We start from the raw sequence: 27,968 nt of genomic DNA, 5'->3' as shown, positions 1-27,968 counted from the left end.
TGCTGTGTAGTAAAGGTCTAACACTTGGAATACAGAGATCGGGCGGGTCGCCGATCCGAATGGCTCGGATTTTAGGCCGCACTTTACGCATTCTCTTTCCGCTGACACATGAGTCAAATTCTCGGTCATATCGTCATTAAGCGGAGTCAGACCGGAATTGGGCGAGCACGGGCCCGTCATGCTTCTTCAACTCCACTTCCAGTGCTGCAGCAGCCATTTCGGTATATAACCTCGCTTGCTCTGACTTGTCCTGATCCAAAACCTTCCTCCATCCATAAGCATTCTCCCACTCCGTCGTCAGCTTTTTGCTCACGACACTCTTGCACGCTTGGCAAGATTCTGCTTCGTCCTCTGCTTCGAACGGCCGCCACCACCAACCAGGCCCTTGCTCTATCTCGCTCGTTCGCATCCCTCTCTGCCCCTCGGCTGCAACCCCGTCCCACCGCAACGACTCGCCTTTCCGTCGCCGCCTTTTCCACATCTGCTGCGAACATGTCGTCTCAGGACAACTCCAAGAAGGACGGCTCGGCCGACTGGTCCAATAAGGACGGTCATTTCCGACGACAAGAGTCCTCCTTCCGCACCTCGATCGAGAAGGGCGGCAAGCACGAACCTGAAGTCGGTCGTTACCACCTCGTCGTTGCCCTCGCTTGTCCCTGGGCACACCGATCGCTCATCGTTCGTAAGCTCAAGGGCATCGATCGCGTCCCCGATCTGCTGCCCGTTCACGTCGTCGATTCGCTCCTTGGCAGTGAAGGCTGGAGCTTCGTCCCCTACGAAGAGCCCAAGGGCTACGGTGTTCCCGGAACCGGAAACAAGATCCCCGGTCACGAGGACAAGAAGCGCATTCGGGAGCTCTACAAGGCTGCCGATCCAAACTACGAGCAGCGATGCACCGTCCCCATCATTTGGGATAACAAGCTGAACACCATCGTCAACAACGAATCAAGCGAAGTGATCCGTAACCTCAACTACGCTTTCGACGACTTCGTCCCCGAAGAGTTCCGTGGCGTCACTTACTACCCCGAGGACCTCGCCAAAGACATCGACGCGTTCCACGAATGGGTCTACCCCACCATCAACAACGGCGTCTACAAGTGCGGCTTCGCCACCCTCCAAGACGCCTACGAATCCAACGTCAAGCCCCTCTTCGAGAGCCTCGATCGCGTCGAAAAGATGTTGGAAGACGGCAGAACCTATCTGTACGCCGACAAGCTGACCGAAGCCGACATCAGGCTCTTCACCACCATCATCCGATTCGATCCCGTCTACTTTACCCACTTCAAGTGCAACTACAGGACCATCCGAGATGGCTACCCCAAGATCAACAAGTGGATGCAGAATCTTTACTGGAACAATCCCGCCTTCAAGGACACCACTGATTTCGACAGCATCAAGGCTCACTACTTCCAGAGTCACACCAACATCAACCCGCACAGAATCGTTCCGGAAGGTCCAGTACCGCACATCTTGCCTCTGGAAAAGTGATTCTCCTTTCTTCCAAATGTAATTTAGTCTTCACATGCTGCGTTGGAATACTGTAATTCGTCCTCGGAAATCCTGCTATGCTGCCCATACGTGCGTGTCACCCATCCTCCGCCGCATCACCCATCAACCCCAACTCCCTCGTCAGATCCGCTACATGTCTCTCCCTCTTCTCCAAAATATTCGCATACCTGATCCCCGCCTTCAAGTCGCTACACGCCAAACTGATCAACCTATCCACGGCAAACAACCTGCTCGTCAACGAATGCGCTAGTCCGTAAAAGGCGCTCGCACTCGTCGTCGCCAGCAACTCCTTCTCGTACAGCTTGAGGATGGCCATCGCTACTCGGAAGAGTATCACCATTCCTTCGACGAACATCACGTCCCATACTCGAAAGAGTGTTTCCACCGGAAGACAGTCCGTGTACAGCGAGAGGAACCACGCGAACGTGATCGCCGGCAGATCGACCCCGAGTTCGCCCATGTGCGCGTGAAGCGCAGGCATGTGCTCCGAAACTAGCTCGATCAGCACTCGTTGATCCGCCTGCGAAACCAGCAGATGCGACGTGTAGTATTCGCTCGGAAGGATCTTCTCGATGAGACACACGAGCACCCAGAACGCCTCCTCCTCGGTCGCGTGTGTCAGCAACAGCGTCGCCGCGAGGTTGTTCATCCCTTGACAGTACCCTGTGCTCGGATTGTACCAGCTAAACGCAACGAGCAAGCGACGAAGTTTGGGCACCCCTTGACCATCCCCTCCAAAATAGACGTTGGTGGGCATCGTGCGGTGGACGTCCAGGTCGATCTGTGTGAGGCAGTCGTTGGTCTCGCCTTGATGATCCGACAAAAGCTCTTGATAGCGTCCTGGTTCCGCGACGTCGTTCGCACCGCTGCATTCGGCCCAGATACGCGCACGGTAGCAAAGAGGGATACCAGACTGGCACAGCGACAGGAACTCACGCCAGTCCTCCTTGCCGCTTTTGGAGTCACCCATACGGTTGACGCCTACCATGCCCGAGGACCAGTCTTCTTCCGGCGCCTTCTCGGCCGATCCGAGCGCTTTGGCTCCGTCTGCGGATGCACCTCCTCCGAAACGCGTGCCTGCCAAAAGTGCTTTCGTTTTCGAGGCCGTGCTTGTCGCCGAGGTCTTCGTCGAGTTGCCATTCGCCGCAGAGGGCCCATTGGTACCGCCACTATCACCATTGCTGGTGCTGTTGACGTTGCCCACGCCGTTGCCCTCGACGCTAGCCTGGAGGCGCGCGCGTCTTCGTTCCAGGAATGCATCCCACTGCTGCTTCTGCTCGATTTGCTGCGAGTCATGCATCTCTTTCAGCTGTGTAAGCAGTCGGCGCACCGTGTTCGAAATGGACGGGAGACCACCCTGCGCTAGGCCACCGGCCTTGACTGGACTGCTAGACCTGGAAGATGCGTTGGATCGTGTGCCGCGTCGATCCTTCTTTGGACTGCCGCGAGAGGCGGCTGACGACGGTTTGGAGACCGCACTGACTGGCAGCACTTCGGCTTGCACTGGCCTGCTGTCCGGAACAGTCAACAGCTTGCTGCGACGCTTCGCTCGCTTCGCCTTGGTGCTGGCATCACCCGCAGTTGTCCCATCATCGGAAGCAAAGCCCTCGACCGCCGACGTCGCGCCAGCCGAAGGGGTTGGCGAGACCGACCTGGAAGTAGACTGCAGTTGAAGGTCGTTGTGATTCAGCTGCGGCGAAATCGGTCTTGCACGCGACAAAGCCAGCTCGTCTTCGGACGAATCGGCTGTGTCGAGGTCCGGATCATTCTTGTCGTCCTCGCTCTGGCTGTCGGTGCCACCGCGCGCGCGAATGCCCACCTTGATGCCGGTCAGCGTCGCTGGTGCTGGCGCAGAAGCTTTCCTCGCTTGTCGCAGCAGGCGGATATCGGCATCGGTCGGATTGTAGATGAATCCGTAGCGGTCAGTGAGGACATCGATCTCTTCTTCGGATTCGCTGTCGGTGCCCGAACCCTCGACGGGCCGAATGACGATCGACGAGTCGCCTGGCATGAACGTAGCCGAAGGCGCTCCCGCTGAGCCCGCTGGCGCTGGGGAGGCCTGTTCCGTCATGTTCGTGAAACCAGGGACGGGTGCTTTGCCGCCGTACACCTCAAACTCATCCCCAGAGCTTTCTTCCTCGTCCAACGTACTCAGACGAGCGTTGCGTTTCTTCTTCGCCGACACTGGCGTATCGCTGACTTCGGATGAAGGCGCGACGCCATTGCTGCTTGCAATCGCTTCACCTCTGGTGGCATGATCCTCGACTTTGGTGCTGCTGCTGGATGAAATACCAAGACCTGTATTGCCCGATCTGCTCTTTCTGCCTTTCGTTTTGCGACGGATTAGCGTGGGAGGAGCGGCCTCGTTGGGCAGAATAGGTTCGAGCTCAACAGCAGCGTTGGGAGGACGCGGAGACGGAGCTCCGAGAATGGCACTGCTCTCGGGTGCAGAGAGCGACTGCGTTGGATCGGTGCTGCGGCGATCGAACTGGTACGTATCTGGCAAACGTGTGACATTCGGCTGTGGTGCTGTAGGCGGCGTCTCGGGTGCTGGCGACGAGCGTGTATAGCGGCCGAACGCACGAGCAAAGGTCGAGGCCGAGGCCGCTTTGCTCGACTTGGATCCACTAACGGCGCGGTTCCCGTTGACGTCGGCCGCGGCGGCTGCAGCCGTCTGAGCCATCTCGCGTCGACCGGGACTGGTCGCCTTGACCATGCTCTGAGCAGTGCTAGGAGCGCCTTTGCGCGACGCGCCGCCCGCTGACCACGGAAGCAATCCGCTCGCCCAATCTCCGAGACCGCCGCCAACTGAGATGCTGGAAGAGGTGGATCTGGCTCGGGGAGACGCGACACCGGGCGATTTGGATCTGTAGAGCAGTTGAGGAGAAGCAGGAGGTTGTGGAGACGACTTAACGACAGCGCTGCGATGGTTAGACGATGGGCTGGTGCTGATGCTTTCGGTGACCGATGCGGCCGACGACTTGAGGCTGCGGCTGTCCGTATCCTTGTCATGTGTTGACGCAATCGAGATGGAGAGCGACTTGCCGCGAGAACGTTTGGCTTGAGTTGCATCGATCGAGGCTGCTGTCTTGTGGGATCGTATCGAGGGGCTCCGTTCAGGAGCCGGAGCCTGTACGACGCTGTGGATGCTCGCAGGCTTCAGTGAGGGAGAGCGAGTCACGGCCGATGTATTGGCGACGCCTTCAAGGTCGTCGAGCATGGCCTCTTGAAGCGAATCGGGGAGAGCTCGGTCCATTCGATCAGCAGGTGGCTCAACGCCGGCTTTTTCTTGAGCGATGCTCTGTTGCTTTTCAGCCATGCGTTTTCGTTTCAGCACTTCGGCATCGAGGATGGGCGCACGCAGCAGACTGCGGTTGATTTGGCCTTGCTTGATGCCATTCTCAAGACAGAGCGAGGTGAGGGCTGCTTCGCGTGATTCGCTCCGCTGCTGTTGGTGTTCGATGGTGCTTGCGTGCTGATCGCGTTCCAGATCGATGGCTGTGCGCAGCTTGTCGAGGTCGTTGTGTGCTTCCGCCAATGCTCGTGAGAGCGCTTTCGTGAGCTGAATGGCGTACGACGGCGGCCTCGTCTCTTTTCGACCGGAAGAGGAGGAGGATTTGACAGGCGTCGATTCGTGCGGCTGTTGTGAGGTGATGGGGCGATGCGATAGGGGGCCCGATAGGGCCGAGTCGAGGTCGCCGTCGCCGAGTCGATGGAGCTGTTGAAGCCATTCTAGCGGGAACTCGACCTCGCGTGCCATGTCGTGAACTCGATTGTTTGCATTGCTGTCATTGGGTGTTGAACTGCGCAGTCTGCGTCCCTCGGATGGCGATGAGGCACCGTCCCTGCGACTGGCACGCGAGCTTGGTCGATCGAGGTGATGTTTGGGCATGGGTGTTTGGTCCGGAGACGCGGTCGAAAAGGCATGCGACGCGCGAAGCTGCGAAGACCTGGGTGGTCTTGACGCTGAAGGCTCAAGATCAAAGATGTGCGGAGAGGACGGCGCAGGTCCGCCAAAGAGCGAGTCGTCGGGCAGCGACGCCTCGTCAGCATCATCGAACTGGAGGTCGTAGCTGCTCACGCGGCTGGTGCGCGGGATGTACGATGTGGACGGATGAGCTTCCTCGACGGCAGATCCAGAAGCGCGCGAGTAGAACACATCGTCATCGACAGGAGCAGGACGATGTGTGCCGGCTGCTGAGGCGGATGACGATGAAGAGGGAGTAGCGCCGTCATTGTAGGATGATGTGCGGCTGACTGAGCGTCTTGAGAGGTTGTTGTGGGACTCGGCGCTGTAGTCCACTTGCGCTGCCTTGCGCTGACCCCAGATGGGTCGATTGACGAGCGAAGAGGGACCAGGCGACTTTGTCGGTGACTCTCCTGAAAAGAGCGGATGTGCCTGCGCCAGGCTGGAAGATCGAGCCGGCGAAGTCATGATGGCTACGAGAGCTGCTTGTGCTGAGAATGAATCGGAACTGATACGCAAATACCTAGTAGCCCCGGACGACAACGTCGAGCGAGCGCTTCACGGCTGCATGTGACGGTACTCCCGACGCTTCGGCAACGCCCCGCTTGTATGATCGTGGTATTGCAAGGTCCAGCGACTGGAGAGTGCCGGGTTTGTCGATTTGCTGTGATGACAGTGAGTGTAGTCAGTGCGTGAGAGACGGATCGGATGGGCCGAGCAAGGACTCCGCATCGACGCTTGGCTCCGCTGTGGTGGCTGCGAGATGCAAACGTCGGGAACAGACTTGTGGAATCAAGTGTTGGTTTCTCGCCGTGCATCGAGCGCGTCGGGAGTCGCTTTTCGGCCTGCCTTTCCAAATGTGGAGCTGACTGGGCGTGGGCACCTGATCGGGTCATCCCGATTCACGATTAGACTCAGCTTCTGGCGAGAAGCATATTGGACCCTCTCCAACGCAGCTAAACACATTCTTCTTCCTGACCATCCTCGTCTGGGTCCAAACATCCTTAATCATAGACATGGCGCCATCTGTGGTCCCGCAGTCTTCGGCAGGCGGTGCTGCTTTGCAGGCATCTGCCGATGACCAGCTCACCATCGAGATGCTCGGCGCAGGCCAAGAGGTCGGTCGCTCCTGCTGCGTCCTCAAGTACAAGGGCAAAACCATCGTCTGCGATACGGGCGTCCATCCTGCCTTCACCGGAATCGCTGCGCTACCCTTCATCGACGAGCTCGACTGGTCGACAGTCGATGCCATCCTCATCACACACTTCCACCTCGACCATGCAGCCGCTCTCACCTACATCATGGAAAAGACCAACTTTCGCGATGGCCACGGCAAGGTCTACATGACGCATCCCACAAAGGCCGTCTATCGCTTCCTCATGTCCGACTTTGTCCGTATCAGCAACGCTGGTAATGACGACAATCTCTTTGACGAAAACGAGATGCTGGCTTCGTGGCGTCAGATTGAAGCCGTCGATTTCCACCAGGACGTCTCGATTGCAGGTGGTCTTCGCTTCACCGCCTACCACGCAGGCCACGTGCTCGGAGCGTGTATGTTCCTCATCGAAATCGCTGGTCTACGCATCCTCTATACGGGTGACTTCAGCCGCGAGGAGGATCGGCACCTCGTTCAGGCCGAGATCCCACCCGTCAAGCCAGACGTGCTCATTTGCGAATCCACCTACGGCACGCAGACCCACGAGCCTCGTCTCGATAAGGAGCATCGCTTCACTTCGCAGATACACCACATCATCAAGCGCGGCGGTCGCGTCCTCTTGCCCGTCTTTGTGCTCGGCAGAGCTCAGGAGCTGCTGTTGCTCTTGGACGAATACTGGGCTGCCCATCCCGAGCTTCACAGCGTACCCATCTACTACGCATCGGCACTGGCCAAAAAGTGCATCTCGGTCTACCAGACCTACATCCACACCATGAACGACCACATTCGCACGCGATTCAATCGTCGCGATAACCCATTCGTGTTCAAGCACATCTCCAACCTTCGATCGCTCGAAAAATTTGAGGATCGAGGTCCTTGCGTCATGATGGCATCGCCCGGATTCATGCAATCGGGAGTCTCGCGCGAGCTCCTCGAGAGGTGGGCGCCGGACAAGCGCAACGGCCTCATCGTATCGGGATACTCGGTCGAAGGTACCATGGCACGCAACATTCTCAACGAGCCCGACGACATTATTGGCATGAACGGTCAAAAGATCCCACGCCGCATGTCGGTCGACTACATCTCCTTTTCTGCGCATGTCGACTTTGCTCAGAACTCGCGCTTCATCGATGAGATCAAGGCGCAGCACATCGTTCTGGTGCACGGCGAGCAGAACAACATGTCCAAGCTTCGGGCCGCGTTGCAAGCACGCTTCACGGCGCGTGGCTCGGACACCAAGATTCACACGCCGCGGAACTGCGAGCCGCTCGTGTTGCAGTTTCGCGCACAACGCACCGCCAAGGCGATCGGCGCCATTGCTGCGAAACCGCCGGCGCAGGGCGACGTCGTCGACGGTCTGCTCATCAGCAAGGATTTCGCGTATACCATTCTCGACCCCAAGGATCTGACCGATTTCACCGGTCTGTCGACGAGCACCATCGTTCAACGTCAGCGCGTGGCGCTCGCCGTGAGCTGGGAGATGGTGCGGTGGCATCTGCAGGGCATGTACGGTCGACTTCAAGAGGGTGTGGATGCGGAAGAAGGGTTGCGAACGCTACGCATCATGGGTTCGGTGGATGTGCGGCAGAGCGCGCGTCACGAGCTGTTGGTCGAGTGGGTGAGCAGTATCGCCAACGACATGGTGGCGGATAGCATTGTCGCGCTGCTGTTAGGCATCGACAGTGCGCCTTCGAGTGTCAAGATGACCATGCACAGCCACAGTCATCATCACGCTGCGGATGGCAAGGCGGAAGGATCGGAGGAGGATACGGAAGCGGAAGCAACAACAGATGAAGAGGCGCTCACACCTAAAGAGGGCGGTACAGGCTTGTCGGTGCATCCGTTCTCAGAACAGGGCCTGTTGGAGGATAGCGAGGCGAAGGCAAAAAGTTCGAAAGACGACGAGGTTCGGGGGGATGCGTACCAGCTGGCAAAGATGGAGCATATGGCTGCTTTCCTCGAAGCGCATTTCGGACAAGTGGAAGAGCTGGTGATACCCGAAGCACACAGCAGCGAACAGGTCGATCAAGTCGAAGCGGAGGGCTCAGTGCAGGCTGAATCACGAGAAGGGAAAGGTGATGACGCAGCAGACACGGACATGCAGGCAATCAAGCCAGCCCCGGACTCGGACGACGCTGTTGCCGATGCAGACGTTGAAGCCGAAGCCGCTGCGCCAGAAGCTTCCCCTGCCTCCCCACCAGTCTCGATTGCCTCTCTTTTCGACGGCACACCACGCCCAGCGCTCCGGGTGTTCCTGGACGAAGCGGAAGCAGTGATCGACGTGGAGAACCTCGTGATCCTCGCCTCGTCCGAATCCTTCCGAACGCGCGTCCAGCATCTGTGTACGCTTGCCCTGCGTTCCTTCACCTCGCTCTCGGACGCTTTCCACCTTCCGCAGCAGATGGGCACGTCGCTGTTCCAGGGCAAGCACAGTCAGCTGGCTAGCATTCCAGAGTTCGGCGACGAAAGACCGGCGAAGATGATTCGATCTTCCTAGGCTGGTGGGAGGAGGAAGGGTGATGTGTACTTGTATCGTTTGCTTGTTGGTGGTATGAATCGAAGTTTGAATAGGATGTTGTCTGTATTACTGAGACAAGAGTGTGATGGGTACAAATACAGGTTGGCCTCACTGAATGCGGGTGAGACGGGGAGGACATGCGGGTAGGAGCAGTTCCCAACTTCAGGCGTTATTTAAAGACCCTCTTCCTTGAGACGAAGCGCTCGTGCAGGTTCCTCGATCTGTATTTGCCGGGTTCCAACATCATTTCAGCTCAAAGTCAGTTCCATGCCCTATGTCTGCACCGTCGATCGCAGTACCTACCTTCTTGACCAAGTCGGACAAATTGGCTTCGGAAGCCAAGTGATCGAGCACCAACTTCTGCTTGTTCTTGTACGTCACCTCGATCTTCTGCAGCGTGTCGCTCGCGACTGTCTTTGTCGTGATATCGGGCAGGTCCATTCCTGGTGTGGGCGGTTTTGTGGGTAGACGTGCGAGGAGCAGACGCATGGATCGGGACGCTTGGGATGCGCTGAGGGGTGCGAATTCGAACGACATGGCTGTGATGTGTTTGAGAGATGCTGCTGCGATCGACATGATGACGGAGTGTGTAGTGTTGAGGATTTGTGCGATGGGTGAGGTTGGGACGTGCTGGAGAGGATGAGGAGCAGGAGTAGCAGGAGGAGAGAAGGTTCGAAAGGCGCTGATTGCCGAAGGAAAAAGCTCAAATCAAAACTCGGAAGTCGGAATCACTTTTGGTGAGAAGATCCGAACAAGCCTTCCTTCAAGGGTCCTCCTGCTCCTGCCTCCCTTCTTGACCTCGCACGTCACTCTCAAGATTCCTCAAGAAGAGTCGCAGCGAGCACATCATGCCGCTATGGTGAATCTTCCAAAGCCGTCCGTACTTGCAAGCGGATCTGGGTCCGAAATCTTGCGCGGAAGCAATCTGCCTCCGCGGGATCCGCTACCGTCTTCCTCCACACCTCCTTGCTGCTACCAATTCGGACTCATTGCGCTCCCGGCGGAACCGACCCACGGCAAGAATCTTTGTAACATCCTGGATGCAATTCTTAGTCTTTCACGCCAACTGACTGTCCCGGCACTCTTCGGAAAAGGCGACGGTCAAACATGGACACATTCCGAACAGCACTTCCCAGCTCTTCTGCGGTGGAAGGAGCAGCAAGTACCCGCCATTCTTTCTCGACTTGCCGGAGCGCTGCAGCAGCTCAATGAAAGTCACGCAAAGCAAGTATCTGGAGAGGAGGCCAAAGCTCTGCATCTGGTCCTTGGTCATGTCGTCTGCGCCGTCGCGAGGTACATTGCTCCCACACCCCTCTCCATCGCTCCTGCGTCCCCTTCACCATCTCACACAACACCACCGGAAGACGGCTGGACGAGTACAACATCCTTCTCCCAAGCTTGCTCCATCCTTTCACTCTTACATCAGCAATCACCGCTCCCAACATCGACAATCGCCCGAGCCCTACTCTCCGACTACATCAAACCTATCTTCCGCGAAACTGCCTCCTCCTCCTCCGCATCCACCAGCTCCATCAACCCCACCACGGGTCGCAAAGCCCCATCCCCCTCAGGCTCTTCCTTTATTTCTCACCTCGATGCGAACCTCGGACAGCATCGTTTCCAAAGCGCAGCTGAGGACGGGGATGCTGCGAACCTGGCTCCGCAAAAATTCGCGCTGCAGGTCGAGTCCGAGGAGAGGAATGAGGCGGTGGGATGTGCGAATGTCTTCGGCTGGTGTCTGGATGAGCTTCGGTTGGAAGAAGAGGGAGATTGGACGGAGGTTTGGCCGTTGATAGTGCCGGCGCTGTTGACGTTGCTAGAACATCCGCAGCCGAGGTTCAGGTTGAAGGGAAGTGTGATCGTGCATCGACTGCTGAATCGACCCAGATCCGGGAAAGGTGACGAGGAGAGCATCCAGCGAAAGGAGATGGTACTGGGGAAGATTCTCATCCGAACAGGTATCGGAAGTCTGCTCGAACGAGCTCTTCACGTCAACCTCACCTACATTCACGATCAAGATTTTGCACCGGGCCTACTGTACCACTCCATCGGCTCGCTTCGACGTCTCATCCTCCTAACGACACATCCGATCGTATACCTCGATCCTCAACATCTGCCTTCTCCTACTCCAGCATCAACCACAGCTTCGTCGCACGGATCCATCGACGTGGCGAACGATTGCGGTCAACGTCGAATGGAAGCATTCTTCCGACTGATCTCCGAGTCCATCCTTTCCACCTGGTCGTACCTACCTCTTCCACCGTCGAGTACCAGACTGGGTCGCCAACTGGTGGACGCCACTTGCCAAGCGTATCTCGTCCTGATCGATGATCTATCACCACCGTCAAGGGGAGGTGGTGTCGGTGCAGTGGCGAGGTTTCTGGACGTCACTGTCGATTGGATCTTTCGAAGCTGGATGGGGAATCTTGGGTTCGATCACATGGATCAGGTTGAAGTGACGATCAAGGTGATGCACCTTGCTAGCAGGTTGCTCTTTTCTGGAAGGGTCGACAGCGAGCTAGGAGTTGATGGATCACGTCGTTTCATGGGGTTGACCTTGTCGTCGCTCGCCAAGTGTCACATTTCGGCGTTGGAGTCGCCTCTGCGATCACGGCACGGCATTTCAGAGATCACATCAGAGGACAGTTGGGACAAGCTCGAACGGTGTCTTTCAGCGTTCTTGGAGAGGCTGTCGGAAGCCGATCCGTCGGTAAAGTCACGCTGGGCGGAACTGGTCAAATTGGATTCACGGCTCAAGGTGTTGCTCCCAAACCAATCGCAATAAACCATCACTCGAAAACTGCATCATATTCGGATATCACCCCGGAACAAATCTACATCCTCTCCAACGGAGTGATGGTGAGCAACCTAAGCGCCGAGCCCAGAACATCCTTGCAGCACCTGAAGACAAACAGACGGGCCAACGCCAAATCCGTCTCCTGACCCTTGACCAACAGGAACTCCCAACAGCTCGAGATCAGATGGGTCAACCTGAACGCATACGTCACGATCGTCGACGGTTGGTGATCCTTCATCGCCGCCTTGACGGTGTCGGGCCACTGTGCGATCAGCATGATCAGATCCCTAGCCTTTGGCTCGGTGATCAGATCCAGTTTGATGGAAGCCAGATCCAGATCGGCCGTAGGCAGTTCCAGTCCGTCCGAATCCTTCGCCTTGCGTTCCACCGAACACAATCGAACGTGGTTGTACTGCAGATACGGACCGGTGTCACCCTCGAAGCTGAGCATTCGGTTCCAGTCAAAGTTGTAGTTGTTGATACGCTTCGACGCCATGTCCTGGATCTTGACGGCAGTCATACCGACGATATCGGCGGTGCGTTCGGGGTTCTCGACTTGGGCGTACTTGGCCTCGTTGGCTTTCATGACTTCGTGCATCTTGTCTCGCGTCTCGTCGAGGATGTTGTCGAGGAAGACGACGGTTCCCTTTCGGGTGGACATGCCGAGAATCATTCCGAAGTTGATGTGCTGCAATCGAGTGGCTTCCTTCTGCGCCCAAGGGTAGCCCATCAACTCCAAAACTTTAAAGAACTGCGCCAGGTGCAGATCCTGTTGCGAGGCGACGACGTAGATCATCTTGTCGAAACCGTTACCGTCGAACGACTTGTCGAATCGTTGGGCAGCCTCGGCGATGTCACGGGTGATATAGAGCGGAGTGCCGTCCTTGCGCTCGATGACGGCCTTTTCGAGCTTGTACTTGGTCAGATCGGCCAACGTGGCGCCGTTGTCTTCCTTGGTGACAAAGTCGCAGGTTCGGAGCTGGGTGAGCGACTTGGCGAGGTTCTCCTTGGTGACCTGCGATTCTCCCGAGTAGACATCGAAGTGGATGTTGAGTCGCTCGTACACTTCAATGTACTTCTTGATGGAGAGGTCGCGGAACTTTTGCCAGAGAGCGAGACACTCTTCGTCGCCGTCCTCCATGCCCTTAAAGTATCGTCGAGCCTCGTCGTGGATCGCTTCACCTTTACCGTCCTCCTCCACGCTGGCGAGCTGATTGATTCGAACGTACACGTCAAACAAGGTGTTGACAGCGTCGTCCTGCAACCTCTGCTCGTCGCCGAACATCTTCCATCCGACAGCGAGAAGACCAAACTGCTTGCCCCAGTCGCCGAGGTAGTTGTACTTTTGCACGTTCCACGCGTTGGCCTTGTACAGGTTGGACAGGAAGGCTCCGATGATGGTGGATCGCAGATGACCTGCGTGGAAGGGCTTGGCGATGTTGGGCGAGGAGAACTCGACGATGATGTTTTTGCCCTCACCATCGCGGTTTGTGCCGTAGCTTGGCTGGGTGTTGCCGTTTTCGTCTCGAGGAGCGCCATAGCCGTGGGTCATGACGTGGACGGTCTGGAGGGTGAGCTTGATGAGCGTCTTGTTGTTCAGAAAGTAATGCAGGAAAGGGCCTTTTGCCTCGACTGTGGCAAGGAATTCGTTGGGCTGGAAAGCGGCGGCCGCCTTTTCCGAGATCTCCTGAGGCTTGCCGGGAAGCTTGAATCGAGGAACAGCGACGGTGTAGTCGCCGATCTTGCCGGTTCCGACAGCGGCGAGAGCAGCGTTGATATCAACGCCAAGCGACGAAGAGACGTGCTGCGCGATAGCGATTCGGAAGCTGTCGAGGGGAGCGCGCTTGATATCGGTGCCGGGCAAGTTGGGCATCTCGGGCAGCTCCGAGAGGAACGGAGCGCCGTTGAAGGATGCCGGCGAGGGCACGAGGGCGACGTTGGCGGAAGCCATGGCGGAGGTCGAAAAGGACAGAGAGGTTGCAGTAGGCAAGAAAGCGGGCTTGTTCAGGAAGCGTTCTGTGACGGCCCGTGTTGCAATCAAGGACGGAGCAAGATTGAGGAGAGACGAGCGGGAACAGATGGAAGCCAGGCGCCGAGGGACGAGTGCGGAAATGGTGCCAGATATACGCCTGTGTGACGGCGGGAGATGGCAGATGTGACAGGTGTGATGTGTTTGTAGGGGAATGACTCGGGATCCTAGTCAGACGTCGATACTGATGTCGAATCCGGAAAGTGATGGTGATGATGCTCGTGGACGGACAGGCTCGTGCAGCATCGTTGCTACAGTCCAAATTTTTCTTCTTGGACGGTGTCACAATAAATTTCGCCCCAAGCGCCGATGCACTGACTCGATCCGATTGGCGAGTCATCTCCCGATTCTTGCATTGAACGGGCACGTGACCTGCCTGCTCAGCACTTTTCGCACGCGTCCCAGAACTCAACGCAACACGACAATGTTACACAGTTTCAGTGAAAACCTTGACTAAATTGGACAAGAAATGCCACCACAAAAATGCGTTCATAATGCGAATTGGCACTGACAGGTGAACAACACAAATGGCAGATCGCGACAGTCGGTGAGCAGCCCCGTGTCAGTCAGGGTTTGTACCGCCACGAGGGTCCTGTACCACCAGGCTTGACACCACCATCATCGGCAACCGTGATCACCACCGAGAGTCACACAAAGCGTAGTCACTGCTATTCACCTTTCTGATACCCCTGGACCATACCCAGACCCTCGCCTCGGAACTCAGCGCCACCACCACTCTCGTCGCGTCTCATCCTCCGTCACCACGTGAGCCACTTGCCTTCGCTGTGAGGATATCGCCATGGTCGTTCAACGTACACCACCGCCGGTGCGGAGGTCGCCGCGCAAGGGAAGCTCCCAACCACCAGAAGCGCCATTATCCTCACAATCATCACAAAGGATCGGCAAGATCGTCTCATCGACACCATCGACATTGTCGCGCGCCGTTCCATCCACACCCGTCCCGCACAACGGTGCCTCCGATTTCCCCAGTCTCGATCAGATGGCTGCTGTATCGAAAGAACAGCGCTCCGTGACGCGTCCAACCACCAACCGCGCTGCTTTCGCCGCCTCGTTCCCTGCTACCGCCTCCAACCACGTCCCAAGCTCACTGCCACGACCAACAGCTCAGGTGCGCAGCATCCAGACCGAGCAGGAGAGCGATGAGAATCAGCGCTCCCGTGCGGCACGTAGCTCGCTCACCAACGGTGCCATTCAACGCGTACGTCAGCTGGCAGGCGACGAGACGCCGCTCGGCGTGTCTCAAGCCAGGGCTGCGCGTCAAGCTCACGCTGCAAGCTCTTCCAAAGCAGATGCTTCGCTGCTCGCCGACGACAGTGGCGATAGCACAGCACAGCTCGTTCCCGGTCGTCGTGACGCAGCTCTGAACCCACTTCTCGCCAATATTGACGTCGAGAATCCCCAGATGCCCAGTCTCGCTCCTCCCGCCGCGTCGGCTGCACCGAGCGCTGCCAATGCTGCACCACAAGCTGCAGACGACGCTGCCGCAGCAGATTCGTCGACCGCGTCGCAGGCCTCCATCTTTGGCACCGCCAATCGCCGCAACGGACGCGACCAGCCTATCGGTGCCGGTGCAGCAGCTGCAGGCGTCGCGTACGACTTTAGCAAATACCTCGACGGTGAGCTCGATCCTTTCAACCGTGCTTCTCGTGCCAATCCGCGTCGAGAGTCTCGTCCCTTGTCGGCCCAACCGCCAGGCGACGACGGTGAGGGTGCCGCTGGCGCAGACACGTCTGGAGACACGACCGCTCGTGGAGGATTGACAGCTCCTTCTGCGACCGTGCCAGCGACAGCGCCCATCGAGTCCACTCCCCTCTTCAGCCGAGTTAAAGCGGCAGCAGCAGCCGCTACACCACGCATGAGTCCCCACGCCAGTCCCAGCGTTTCTAGCCGCAAGCTCGCGCATCTCTCTTCGCTTGCTAACGGCCACTCCACACCTACAGCCGCCACCACTGCATCGTCCGTTACCGCCGCCGACGCCTCCACCGCCGCCTACAGCCGCTTCGATCCATCTGCACGCACAGATCGTATCCAGACCATGGAACTCGGCGAGCTCCGCAAGAAAGCCACCGCCCTCTCGCGCGACCTCGCAGCCACTCAAGAAGCCCTCTCTGCCGCCAAAGAGGAGTCCGAGGGCTGGGCTTCCGAATGCACGGGCTTGCAGGAGCAGATCGCCACGCTCAAAGCCGCCAGCCAGCGCGAATCGCGTGCACGCACCGAGCTCTCGGTGCGTCTCAGCCAGTACAAGATCGAAGCCGACGATCGCGCGTGGAAGCTGCTCTCGCAGCGTCGACAGGCTTGTCTCATCGACGTCGCCCTTCAGCATGCCAAGAACGAAGCTACGTATCACGAGGGCAGATATCACGCTACCGAGTCAGAGCTCGAGGGTGAGAAGGATGAACTGCGAATCCGACTCATGCTCGAAAAGAAGCGCGCTGATCTGCTCGCCATGCACGTCAAGGTGGCTCTTCGCGATGGCGCAAGGTTGAAGAAACGCCTCGGCGCCAAGTCTGCTGCCGTGCTCGAGCTGCAGGCCGAGAACCAGAGCTTAGCGGAGCAGCTGGAAGATGCGCAGCACACGCGCGGATCGACAAAGCACGCGAGGGACGATGGCGAAATGGCAGCACTCAGACAGCAGCTGGAAGAGGCACAGGCCGAGATCGAGACGCTCAACGAACGCGATGCCATGATGGCAGAGACGCGCAAGACGTGGAAGGCGGAACGAAAGGAGCTCCTGGCCCAAGTCGAGCAGCTTTCCTCTTCCTCCTCAGCACCAGCTCCCGTCGCAAAGACGGTCGAAGCGATGCGACCGCTCAAGACGATCAAATCGGTCGTTTCTGCGTCTCAGATGCTGCCGCCTTCCTCGCCGGTATATGCAAAGAAGAAGAGGCCCATGCAGGGTGCATCGGAGCTCGAGCCTCCCTCCGAGGACGAAGAGGCTGATCGACGTGCGGTGATGGCCGCGACTGCGGTTGCGCGAAAACCTATTGCGAGCAAGACGAATGCACCTCTGGTGCCGTTTGCGCAGCTTTCGACTAAAGCTGCTGCTGCTACTAAGAAGATCGTCAAGCCTGCCGCCAAACCCGCCGTCGCCGCGGCAGCACCGACCAAGAAATCGAGCAAGAACTGGCGCGACGAAGTCGCCATCACCGATTCCGACGAGTCCGACTCTGATTCCGACTCTGCAACCAAACGTCCGAGCAAGTCTTCGAAATCGAAGTCCACCGCAGCCAAGAAATCGAGCTTGAAGTCCGCCGTGTCCTCGTCGACTGCGGGACGCAAGACCAAACCGTCCATGCCGATCGAATACGACGATCAGACCGCCGATCCCTCCGCCACGCCCATCATTCGATCGCACAAACGCATCGCTCAACAGGACAGCGATGACGATGACGATGCTGGGCCATTGGATTCGAGTGTTCTCGCTAAATTCGGACGCGACCGTACCAACCTCGCGACGTCGTCATTGGCGACGAAGAAGCTGGCCGGTTTGAAGGCGAGTGCTGTGGGGAAGACGGCGGATGCGGGGGTGGGCAAGAAGAAGAAGCGCAAGTTGTTGGGCGGCGGGAATGCGGCTATGCAGTGGAGCGATGCGGGTGGGTTGGCGCCCAACTTTGATATCCCACTGGAGCTTTCGCCGATCAAAGGTGGGGCCAAGGCGGCTGGTGGTGGGACAGGGGCAGCGGCATTTATGGCTGGGTTCGGGATGCCGGCCAGAAACCCATTTGCGTAAGAAAGGATCGCCTTCATTTCAATGACACTTGGAGACATTTTCTAGGATCGTCACGCGTGGCTTGTGTTCTTTGTGCATGAAAAGGTTATTCCGAAATGAAGTCTCAGAAGGGAGCGTGTGTGGGGTTTTGTGCCAAGCACACCTTCGTCGCGATTCTTGAGACGTAAACATATCCATTGCTATAAGGGAGCACATGAGAAGGTAGATCTGTTCAAAGGACTACGAAACAACTGCACAAATGTTTCCTATCTTTACGCCTTGTATCCAGCAGCGACGATGTTCGCCTGGACCGCGTTCTCCGTCGCGTCGGCTGGATATCCGCTCGTCATCACACCCTCGTAGAACGTACCCTGGGCGCTGTTACTGTTGTCTCCACCAATACCCAGGATGATCGCACCCTCCTTCTTCATCGGATAGTACCCACTCGGTCTCTGACCGCTGTAGTAGGTGCTCAGACCTCCACTTTGAGAGTTACCGCCGCGAATCGCCCAGAGGTTGCTCGAATCGCCTTTTACGATACCGGTGACGAAGCGGTAGTTGATCGCGGGATCGTTGGTGTTCTGTTTGGGATCGTAGCCGCTGAAGAGGCCGTTTTCTAGGTCGGCCATGACCCATGGTCCGCTGCCTGCTCCAGAACCCCAGTAGGTGTTGTCGCCGAAGTAGACAGCTTCCATGTGTCCGTTTCCAGTGTCAGTGTTGGAAGTCTCAGCATTGCCGTAGTCGAAACAGCACTGGTCGTTGTAGTGTGTACCGTCCAAAACCGCGTACATTCCCTCTGGATCGTTGCCAGTGGCAATACCATTCGTGTTGTCATTTCTGTAGCCGACCTTAGGCGTAACGTAAACACCGTACACCTTGTTTCCGTTGAGAGTCACAGGAGCTGCAGTAGCGGAAGCGAGACCGTCGCCCGAAGCAGCTCCTCCATCAGGGGCCAGTGTCAAGTGGTTTCCGCGACCACTCTGGTCGTAGATTTCCTTGATGTAGCACGAAGTTCCGGAGCAGAACGAGTCTTGCGAGGCAGCGTTGGCGACAGAACCAGCAGAGAGCGGGGAGATGTTCTGAACCGAGTTGTCGGAAGATCGGACAACGGAGTAGAGCGGACCGGTGTAGGAGGAGTAGAGGGCACGGGTGGTGGAGTGAGCGGCGACGCAGGGGGTGTTGCCGGAGGCGTAGATGTCGCAGGGACCGCCGGCGGAACCAGTGGCTGCGGGAGACGCATACACGGAAGTGGCCAGAGCCAGAGCCGAGAGGAGGGAAGCCTTGTTGAACGTCATCTTGAAGGGAGGAATGGAGTGATCAAGGATGGGTTTAGGTGGCGTGTAGGGTGTGGGGGGAGGGGCTTGCTGTGCGGAGAAGGTGTCTTTTGACCGACTCAACTTGTTCAATGGAGCAGCCCTTTTATGCATTTCCATCAGGCCACACAGCATGCTGGCTATGGTATTTTCAAGCCACTCACATCAGCCAAAACAGCACCTAAGGAAACCCACACAACCCCTCGTCATTTTGACTCTGCACGACGTTCGCTGACCCTGAGTTGCACCCTTTTCGGACAACTTACCCCACATCATGCAGAGCTGTTTCACACCCCGGAGTTCCTTCTAATAGCCAGGAAGATTTCCGAGCGAGATATGCGGTACTAGCGTCGAAGCGAGGGCGCAGAGGACATGCTCGAAATAGCGTCTTCTCGCGTTTCTCTGGTGGCAAGGACAGGGACCGTGGTTGGACGCGATCCGTGCTTACCAATCGATCGACCCTCGGTGCCACCCACATACGCCCTGTCGTGTCGATTTGGCCGATCCAGCTCGCACTTCATCTGCCCGGTCTCACGGCGCCATCTCTACGGCATCTGCACACGAAGTCTGTCGATCGACCCCTCTTCGAGATGACCGAAATTGACCTTGCGGTCAAAGCGCAACTTGACGTGTAGCCGAGAAAGTGGCCGTCCGCCCACCCAAGTACAAATGCAAGGTTTTTTTTTTCTCTTCGGTTTAGGCTCGGAAATCTTTCTCTTTCCCCACAATTTTTGATTCCCCCGCAGACTTTTGGCGTATTTGCCGGCGATCTTACGTCGCATTTTCATGCCGACGACTCTCGGCAGCCGACGGCAATCATCAACCCGAGCTGGTACAGTGCGCGCCGGCGTCGCATGAGAACGTACCGCCGGAGGAATCATGCAGCGGCAAAGTCAGTCGGTGTTCGGAGTTCGGCCTTACTCGCCCTCCTTTTCAACAAAGTTAAAGGGGCGATGCGCCCGCTTCGGAGGAAAGGGTTGCCAGATCGCACAACTTCGGTGTCCCCGCAATCGATGCACAGGATCGGCCATTTGTCATGTCCAACGCAGCTGCAGACAGTGACGCCTGGCGCATAGCTGCCTTTTTTCCCGGCGATCTACGACTCCGCGGCCCTCGCTAGTCTGTCGGAAAACCTGGACGACGCAATGCAGCATCGGTATAGATGCCGCGAGCTTCGCAGGCGTCCATATGTCAGCAGCTTTACTGCAGAGAGAAATGTCGAAGCAACACGCTGTCATGTGGCCAAGTTTTGTCGGACGTGGAGCTTCCGAGCCCCTGGACCTTGGCAACTCTCGAACTGAGATTCCCTTTTCAAGGTTCATCTTGCGAAAGCGGGAATCTGCACACTCTGAGCACGAAAAAAGACCACGACCACGAACCCACCTCTTCTTGCTAATCGACATTGCCACAGAACCCTCTTGTGCAGTACTTCTATACAGGATCTGGACAGTCAGGCCAAGGATCGCAGTGATGTATCAAGTTGACCAAATGTGTCGGGTTAGCATATTGACTCGGAGGGAAGAACATCTTCCAATCGCTCAATCTGCGTTCTTGTTCTTCCCGTCTCCTCATTCCTTCCTCCTTGTCCTCGCCTTCCCCTCTATGCTCCTTCTGCTCCACTTTCCGATGATGGTTATGCTGTAGAACCCTCGACCACCATCCCTCCTTTGTCAAGCCGATCGCCTTCCTGCTCACCGAGCTCCAGATCCCCGCCTCCGCCCCCAACTCTACCAGTTCACCCTCTCCCACCCTTCCGTGCACCAGCATCACCCTCACGCGCTCGTCTCCGATCCTATCCGCCGCTCCTGCGATCGTCTTGGTCCTCTCGAACCGACGCATCCTGCTTCCTGCGCTAGCAGCGTCGAAACAGATCCGGATTAGGAGGGTCTCGAGTCGCGGTGATTCGGTAGGGGAGAGGATGCGTCGAAGCATGTGTTCGAGTTTGTCGTCGTCGAGCGGATGACCGGGGTAGAAGGTGAGGGTGATGAGACGAAGAGTCCGGATGGAAGAGAGGAGCGGTTGGATGAACGGTTCGAGTGTGGCCGTGCATATGTGGTATGCGTAGATCTCTCTGTCGCGTCTGGGATGAGCTGGTTGAAAGCCGGTGCTAAGGTCGTCGAGTGCGCTTGTAGTTATCGTCGAATCCAGCGAGTCATTGACGGGAATTGTTGCCTCTTCTATATGCTGAACCGAGGCGTTTGCTAGAGCGGCCAATCGTTCTTGAGCATCTTGCATGTCCCACGGGTCCAGATCACCTTCCGATGGTCCAGCTTGATTACTACCGTTCCCGTTCCCATTCATTCCTTGATCTGAGCTTCCACCGCCAATACTCGACGAGCCAGCCCTTGCTCTGCTGCTGACCGGCGACATACGCCGTTGACGGGAATACAACGTCTGCCAAGCAGGCTCGTGTGGTCGGTCTATCCTTGGATCGCTTCCTCTGTCAGCCTCTTGATGCGAAGCCCTCCTTCTCGTCGACGTACTTGCCTCAATTCTGCCGTTTGTGTCGTGAGGGAGCGAACGTGCAAGCCCAACATCTTGATCCTTTTCGACCTCCTCACCATGACTACCATCACTGTCACTCTCGCTACTCGTACCATCCGTGACTTCCTCCACCAACTGCTCTTCCGCCCAATATACACTCACGCTTCTATACCTCCTCTCCCTCGCCTCCTTCTTCCGCTTGCCCTTGGTCTTCATCCTACTCGCATAAGCATGTCCCACCACGAACCCACCCGAACACTCCTCATACCACCCTGCCTCCTCCAACCTCCATTTTACCGGCTCCAGTTTTACCCCACATTCCCTCTCCAACGTCGTCACGTTCCCAAGCCATGCTCTGTCGACACCCTCCTGCCACGCGTCCTTTCTTGTGGTGAAGAAGTTTACCCCTGCGTCGGTGGAGTCCAGCGTGAGGGTCTTGAGCAGAAGCGGTCGGGAAATCGAATAGAAGGACTTCGAGATGAAGAGGAGAGAGCTCGTCCAGGACCAGGAGGAGCTGTATGTGGATCGAAGGGGTGTGCTGAATGGTGAAGTTGAGGTCGAGGTGGTAGGGTCGATACGAGGCGGGGAGGGGGTGGAGGTGATGATTGACAATTCGATGATGTAGGCCAGGATCTCGGCGGGTAGTCGAACGGCAGGAGGTGGGGTCGGTGGGTTGGTCATGACGCTTTCATTTCGTCCCTCGAAGCCGTGCTAGCCGTGCTACACTGCAGCGTCACCTGTGCCAAATGTGAAGTTGTGGCGGAAAGGTCAGAGGCCAAGGTTTATCTCGGGATGTTGGTCGTACGGAGCAGCGAGGGACGTGCGCGTTGACAGCGCGGGGGGCAAATAGAAAGCCGCCTCTTCCTCCACACTCTCCTTTTCGTATCAAACCCCGCTTTTCCGTTATCTTATCCAAAAGTCCGCATCATCCACACGTTCACTCCATCCTCAAACTACTCGCAACCCCGCATCAGCATCACACATTGCACACATGCCACCCAGCCACGCCCGTCTCTCAATCACTGACTCGCTCCTAGACTCGCTTCTACTCTGTGCATTCCGTCGATGGCTGCCACGCACACTACAAATTCGAGCTCTGAAACCTGTACGCCAAGGGCAACGCCGCCGGATTATCCGTCGTACTCAGCAGATTCACCACATCCTTGTAAGTCTTCGCATACCTCTCCCAGTGCTTCACGAACCTCGCCAAAAACTCCACCGTCCCCTCCTGCAACCCCGGTTCCGGACCCAATCCCTTCTTCCCTCCCGCCTTCCTCCACCTCTCCGTTTCCAACAGCACCTGGTCCTGAAACCTTACCCTGTTCTCTACAAACACGTTGATCACTGTCGTCAACTGCGAGTGCAACTCGAGATACCTCAGATCCGTAAACATCAACTCCTTCCGCGTCGTGTTCAGGAACGCAAAGTGATCCTTCATCAGCTGATCGACAGTCTTGACGTTGGACAGCTTGCGCTGCAGCTCGAGGTAGTTGGGTTCGACCACCTCCATGAGTTGGAAGGCGAGCAATTGTTGAACGAAGAACGTCATGCGCGAACGGAGGTTGAAGAGCTTCTGCTTCCATCTTTCCAGTGCCGGGTGGGTGCGTTGCTTCCACAGCGGGTTGGAGGAGTGATCCAGCCAGAGTTCGGAGAGAGATCGTTCGAGCGTCTTGAGGTGGAATAGGCCGCGGGACACGAATTGATATCGAAGGATGTTTTTGCGGCTGATGACGAGCGAGACGGGGAACTTGACCGCCACGTCGAATTGCAACAGTGTCACGGCGGGCACGAAAGTCTCCTTGCTCGACGATCCGGCTGCAGCCGCCGCCGCCGCATTCGCCTGCGCCAGCTTAGTCGCCTCGATCCCACCCTTGGTCTCGGCGATACGCTTCAGCTGGTCGTATGCTCCTTCCGATGCCAACACGATTCGCACATCTTCGCGGTACGGATCTTCAAACCCAACCGTGCTGCTCGAGCCCAAGACCGCACCAAGATGCGTCTGCAGACGCTGCTGCACCGTCTCCCTCGTCTTGCTCGGCGAGACCTTTTTGACCAGCTCGTGCGCCGACTGCTCCAGGAACGACGACAGGAAGTCCGACTCGGAGAAGAAGAAGAAATGCTTGAGCGATCGAAGTCGTTCGAGGATGTGCTGGTCACCGAGCAGCAATCTGAGCAACGCAGAGTTGGCGCGTTGATAGGCACCCTCGATACGTCGGAAGAAGGATTCGTCGTTCATGACTACCGCCGACACCACTGCTGCTTTTCCTGGCTTGGAAGCGCTGAGGCCATCCGCCGCCTGGTCCGGATCGGATGGCACTTCGAGGCCACACTCCCGGATCACGTTGAGGTATTTACCCGCAAGCAGAATCTTGTGCTTCCACGGTTCGAGGAAGGATGGGATTTTGGCACCGCCGGTAAGGATGCCTCTCGGATTGTCTTCCTCGTCCTCCAGCTCGGCATCCAAATCCAGCCCAAGCTGACGTTGACGCTCGCGTTTGGCGATCGTGGTTTCGTCGCGCAGCGTGTACCGCGTCTCCCAGTATTCGTCCGTCGGATCCGACTCCAGAGCAGCTCGCGTGACTTTAGCATCTTCCATCACCATGAACTCTTCATAGGTATCGGAAAGGTCGCCGGTGGTGATCCACTTGACGAGAGTTTGCGCGTAAGGCTGTGAAGCGCGTTGGAAGAGGGTCGTGAACAGAGTTCGAGCTTTCGGATCGCCGCTCATTCGGGTGATACGATCCCAGAGCATGGAAAGCACCTCGCCACCTTTGGCGATGCCGCCCTCGACTCCTTGGTCGTCAGGGTCATCGAGACCTAGCAGCGCACGTCGCTCACGCTCCAAAGCCGACGTCCCGCTGATGTCCGAGCCGCCGTCGCCATCCGACGAGTCGTCGTCGTCCTCATCGTCGAAGAGATCCGCGTGCGAGATGCCGACAATCTCGTCGGTCAACGCGCGAACCATGGCGAGCGTGCGTGCCGTCTCCTGGATCCACATGAACAGCTTCTGAAGACTGAATGAGGTGGATGACGCCATTTGATGTTCGAGCTGAACCACAAGAAGCTCGTAGTCGTGCAAAAGATCGCGGATGGCGGCACAGAGGGCGTGGTTGACGGTACCGTACTCGAGGCCAGAGTCGGTCTCGATGAAGGCGTAAATGGCGGTGTAGTCTGTAGCAAGTGGAAGGATGCGGTCGACGAGGTCGCGGAGAGGAGCGTCGAGTGCTGTGTCGATGTTGAATTGAGCACCCCGCAGACGGTGCGCAATGTCCTCTGGATCGTAGGTAGACGCATAGGAGATGTACTGACCTTCGATGCCGAGAAGAACGTACAGGAGATCTTCGAGGATGAGTGCTTCCTGCAGATCACGGTCGACGAGGCTAAGCGGAATAAAGGCCCGATCATCGCTGTCTGCTGCTGCTGGCGCTGCGGCGGAGTCTGGTCGAGGCGCAGCATCGCGTGCTGTTGTAGTAGGCGCCGCGGCTGACGATACGGGAAGCTGATTCGACGGTCCAGCGAGATCGAGCTGAGGTTGGTGTCGCTGAGAAGGGAGCCTCGGCTCTGTCGGTGCTGCTGCACTTGACGGTAATGCGGAGCCCGATGTAGCGCGCGAAGATGCAGCGTTGTTGGCCGACGAGACCGTGCGCGTCTTCGCCTTGCGCGGTGTTTGTTGCGGTACCCTTCTATTGAGCGGGTTGAATACGAAGCTGCCTTCGTTCAGGAACGAGTCGACTGGTGCCACGCCTTTCCCCTTGAGCGACTTGGCAGCGGCAGCGGCAAGAGCAGCTCCATCAGGTCCTTTACCTGCTCCTTGCGTCAGGCCTCTGTTCACGGGTGCCTTTCCGAACCGACGGAGGTGGTACTCTGTGGTCGATTTGATCTCGGGCGCATTGGCAGCATTGTCATCACCTTCTGCGATGACGTAGGAAGCGGTCGTACGATGACCACCTTCTCCCAGCTCAGGAATCCCTTCAATGCGATGCGATGCAGCAGCCAGAGGCTCGTTCGGATCTGAAGCGCCCCAAGATGCCATGGCCGATTGACCCGTCGACTTTTCTACCGACAAGAGACGTTTCGACATCTTGTCGAAAGCCTTTGCGCTGAGGTTGAGATGATTCTTCTTGCGCATGGATCGACCGACCGGAGTAGCAGGTACCACAGGCGGCCTGGAGCCGCTGGATGTGCGCGCGCTCGCCATGGTGATATCGCGTTTCTTGCGGATGCGTGGCAGCTGATGTTCGTGTACGCGAGCTCGTTAGCAGATGGTCGAGAAGTCAAGGTGTTACTTTGACTCGGGCTTCGTCGAAAGAGCGAGGTGTGAGTCCTTGCTGGAGGAACGTTTGTAATGATGTCGCGAGTGTGATGGGTCTAGGCGGACGTGAGATGGTGGTGACGACGACGAGCGGTTTCACAATCGCATCTCACGACAAAATTCAAGTAGTGCGAGAGAGAGAGGACAGAGGTGTTGGTCTGTGGCACCGCGAACTGCAGAAATTCAGATTTCCACTGTTAGCACGAACCGACCGCGCGACGCGACTCGACTCTCGCTCCGCTGCCCAAAACCAACATAGCAGCAGAGCTCCGACGTGTTGATTGCGGTTTCCCATCGGAATTCTTCTCGTCGGGTCACCCGAGTGAGGGACGGAGCTGCCGCCCAATTTCGGCACAACCGACTGCCGCGTCTCTAGCATGCTGGACTCTCACAGCTCTTGAGCGTACATGGCAGTATCAGACGGAGATGCTCGAGGGGTTTCATTACGCTCGGTCGGTCAATCCGACGAGAGCGTGGGACCAAGCGTCGTTCTGAGGCTTCAGGTGTTGGTCTCTCGTGTGGCTCCGCTGTAGCTCGCCAGTGTTTCTCTCGCTGGACCCTGGCTCGGCAATTTCGATCAAGAGCTCAGTCGACCGCTCATCGATTTTTCCGAGCAACTCACCTCTTCCTTATATCTAGTCGACTTCCTTGCTTGCACGCCACTTAGCCCTTCTTTCCTCTCCAGATCACTCTCGGCATCGCGCGCTAAGCTTGCATCGCATCAAGCCTCCAATCGCCATCACATCAGCTTGCCATTCTCGCAATCGCAACCATGCCGTCACCAAGCGACAAGCAGCTGACCGCGCAGATCCACTCGATCCTCGTCAAAGCGTATGAAACCGACAGCCTCGGGTGAGCATCCTACCGATCGCATCCGTTCCGGTCTACGTTCCAGTCCTGTTGCTGATTTCTTCTTCCCACACCACGTACCCACCAGCGACCACTCGAAGCGCAAGATCCGAGAGATGCTCGCCGACCACTTTGACGTGGACCTCGAGCACAGGAAGAAGACCATCAACCAAATGGTCGACGAGCAGAACGCACTCGTCAGTGCAAAAGTCAATTCAGCAGCAGCGGGAAGCTCCACTTCTGCTGCATCGTCGTCGAAGAAGACGGGCAAGTCGGAAACTTCTCCGAAAGCCAAGGCTGCGAAATCCGGGTCGAAGCGCAAGAAAGCTTCTTCCGACGTAGAGGACGACGAGGAAGGGGACGAAGACGAATCGTACAACGACAATGCTGTCGCTGCCGCTGCTTCCACCTCTGCCAGCTCCGAAATCGACTCCGACAGCGACACGACCGAAGCAGAGCAGTTCAGCGAGTTGGAAGAAGACACCTCTCACCAATCACGCAAAAAACCCAAAAAGTCCAGCTCGAAATCCACCACCACCACCAAAAAATCTTCTCCAACACGCCAGCCCTCTTCGTCCTCGACCAAATTTACCTCCGCCTCTGGCGGGAGCGAAGCAGAACAACGCCTCACCCGGCTCAAAAAGCTCGTGACGGAGTGTGGAGTTCGCAAACAGTGGAAAAAGCTCTACCTCGAAGCTGGTGTGGGAGAGAAGGACTTCAAAGCCCAATGCAACGTCGTCCAGTCAGTACTCAAGGATCTGGGTATGACGGGGAAAGGGTCGGTCGAACAAGCGCGCAAGATCAGAGAGGAGAGAGACTTTGCCGACGAACTCGCCGCTCTGCAGGAAAATGAAGTCTTGGGTCGCAGCACAAGAGGTGCCAGAAAAGCCACGGGAAGAGCCTCGATGAAGGAAGCAGACGACGATGACAAGGCGAGCGACTTTGAAGAGGCGTCAACGAAGAAAGCTCGCCGAACAAAAGTCGTTGCAGACGACAAAGATAGTGAAGACGAAGGTCCGCGAAAGGTAAGCTCTTTCGCTCACATTGTTTCCCACTTCGACCATCCCAAGAGCCATACTGACCCCATTTCCCCTTCCGCTACGCTGTCGGCACCCTGCAGAAGACGTTCAAATCATCTCTGGCGAGCTTCGCTGCGGACCTCAACTCTGATTCCGACTAGCATGCCCCTAACTACCTTTACCATCAAGTCATCAACAAGCATGCCCAATCTCACACAGTCATCCTCAACCACTCATTCACATTGGCGTCCGCTTCATTCACTAGACCTTTTGACTGAAGCTTTC

General features: G+C 57.1%; 11 protein-coding genes across 11 annotated transcripts; 5 read left to right on the top strand and 6 right to left on the bottom strand.

Annotated features, from left to right (window-relative positions):
• Nucleotides 1-108: 108 nt before the first annotated feature.
• Nucleotides 109-1,488, top strand: PHSY_004100 (glutathione S-transferase; the record flags this gene model as incomplete). The annotated part of the gene is made up of 1 exon (XM_012334717.1): nucleotides 109-1,488. One exon carries the CDS (start codon nucleotides 109-111, stop codon nucleotides 1,486-1,488), a length of 1,380 nt encoding a protein of 459 aa, XP_012190107.1.
• Nucleotides 1,489-1,585: 97 nt separating this feature from the next.
• PHSY_004099 (hypothetical protein) lies at nucleotides 1,586-5,944 on the bottom strand (the record flags this gene model as incomplete). The annotated part of the gene is made up of 1 exon (XM_012334716.1): nucleotides 1,586-5,944. One exon carries the CDS (start codon nucleotides 5,942-5,944, stop codon nucleotides 1,586-1,588), a length of 4,359 nt encoding a protein of 1,452 aa, XP_012190106.1.
• A 141-nt stretch (nucleotides 5,945-6,085) lies between these two features.
• On the top strand, nucleotides 6,086-9,129 carry PHSY_004098 (hypothetical protein; the record flags this gene model as incomplete). The annotated part of the gene is made up of 2 exons (XM_012334715.1): nucleotides 6,086-6,151; nucleotides 6,433-9,129. 2 exons carry the CDS (start codon nucleotides 6,086-6,088, stop codon nucleotides 9,127-9,129), a joined length of 2,763 nt encoding a protein of 920 aa, XP_012190105.1.
• A 264-nt stretch (nucleotides 9,130-9,393) lies between these two features.
• On the bottom strand, nucleotides 9,394-9,687 carry PHSY_004097 (glutamate carboxypeptidase; the record flags this gene model as incomplete). The annotated part of the gene is made up of 1 exon (XM_012334714.1): nucleotides 9,394-9,687. The coding sequence occupies one exon, from the start codon at nucleotides 9,685-9,687 to the stop codon at nucleotides 9,394-9,396; it is 294 nt and encodes a 97-aa protein (XP_012190104.1).
• A 319-nt stretch (nucleotides 9,688-10,006) lies between these two features.
• Nucleotides 10,007-11,935, top strand: PHSY_004096 (hypothetical protein; the record flags this gene model as incomplete). Its single annotated transcript, XM_012334713.1, has 1 exon — nucleotides 10,007-11,935. The coding sequence occupies one exon, from the start codon at nucleotides 10,007-10,009 to the stop codon at nucleotides 11,933-11,935; it is 1,929 nt and encodes a 642-aa protein (XP_012190103.1).
• Nucleotides 11,936-11,984: 49 nt separating this feature from the next.
• Nucleotides 11,985-13,898, bottom strand: PHSY_004095 (arginyl-tRNA synthetase; the record flags this gene model as incomplete). Its single annotated transcript, XM_012334712.1, has 1 exon — nucleotides 11,985-13,898. One exon carries the CDS (start codon nucleotides 13,896-13,898, stop codon nucleotides 11,985-11,987), a length of 1,914 nt encoding a protein of 637 aa, XP_012190102.1.
• An 877-nt stretch (nucleotides 13,899-14,775) lies between these two features.
• PHSY_004094 (hypothetical protein) lies at nucleotides 14,776-17,727 on the top strand (the record flags this gene model as incomplete). Its single annotated transcript, XM_012334711.1, has 1 exon — nucleotides 14,776-17,727. The coding sequence occupies one exon, from the start codon at nucleotides 14,776-14,778 to the stop codon at nucleotides 17,725-17,727; it is 2,952 nt and encodes a 983-aa protein (XP_012190101.1).
• Nucleotides 17,728-17,978: 251 nt separating this feature from the next.
• PHSY_004093 (alpha-L-arabinofuranosidase B domain protein) lies at nucleotides 17,979-19,540 on the bottom strand (the record flags this gene model as incomplete). The annotated part of the gene is made up of 2 exons (XM_012334710.1): nucleotides 17,979-19,159; nucleotides 19,468-19,540. The coding sequence occupies 2 exons, from the start codon at nucleotides 19,538-19,540 to the stop codon at nucleotides 17,979-17,981; spliced, it is 1,254 nt and encodes a 417-aa protein (XP_012190100.1).
• Nucleotides 19,541-20,450: 910 nt separating this feature from the next.
• Nucleotides 20,451-22,184, bottom strand: PHSY_004092 (phosphatidylinositol-4-phosphate 5-kinase; the record flags this gene model as incomplete). The annotated part of the gene is made up of 1 exon (XM_012334709.1): nucleotides 20,451-22,184. One exon carries the CDS (start codon nucleotides 22,182-22,184, stop codon nucleotides 20,451-20,453), a length of 1,734 nt encoding a protein of 577 aa, XP_012190099.1.
• Nucleotides 22,185-22,584: 400 nt separating this feature from the next.
• PHSY_004091 (spindle pole body component) lies at nucleotides 22,585-25,701 on the bottom strand (the record flags this gene model as incomplete). Its single annotated transcript, XM_012334708.1, has 1 exon — nucleotides 22,585-25,701. One exon carries the CDS (start codon nucleotides 25,699-25,701, stop codon nucleotides 22,585-22,587), a length of 3,117 nt encoding a protein of 1,038 aa, XP_012190098.1.
• Nucleotides 25,702-26,648: 947 nt separating this feature from the next.
• On the top strand, nucleotides 26,649-27,844 carry PHSY_004090 (hypothetical protein; the record flags this gene model as incomplete). Its single annotated transcript, XM_012334707.1, has 2 exons — nucleotides 26,649-27,689; nucleotides 27,785-27,844. 2 exons carry the CDS (start codon nucleotides 26,649-26,651, stop codon nucleotides 27,842-27,844), a joined length of 1,101 nt encoding a protein of 366 aa, XP_012190097.1.
• Nucleotides 27,845-27,968: the final 124 nt, after the last annotated feature.

Source organism: Pseudozyma hubeiensis (assembly GCF_000403515.1).
Source record: "Pseudozyma hubeiensis SY62 DNA, scaffold: PHS38, whole genome shotgun sequence".
In the NCBI taxonomy this organism is placed as follows: domain Eukaryota; kingdom Fungi; phylum Basidiomycota; class Ustilaginomycetes; order Ustilaginales; family Ustilaginaceae; genus Pseudozyma; species Pseudozyma hubeiensis.
This window is presented reverse-complemented; position numbering and strand designations above follow the sequence as displayed.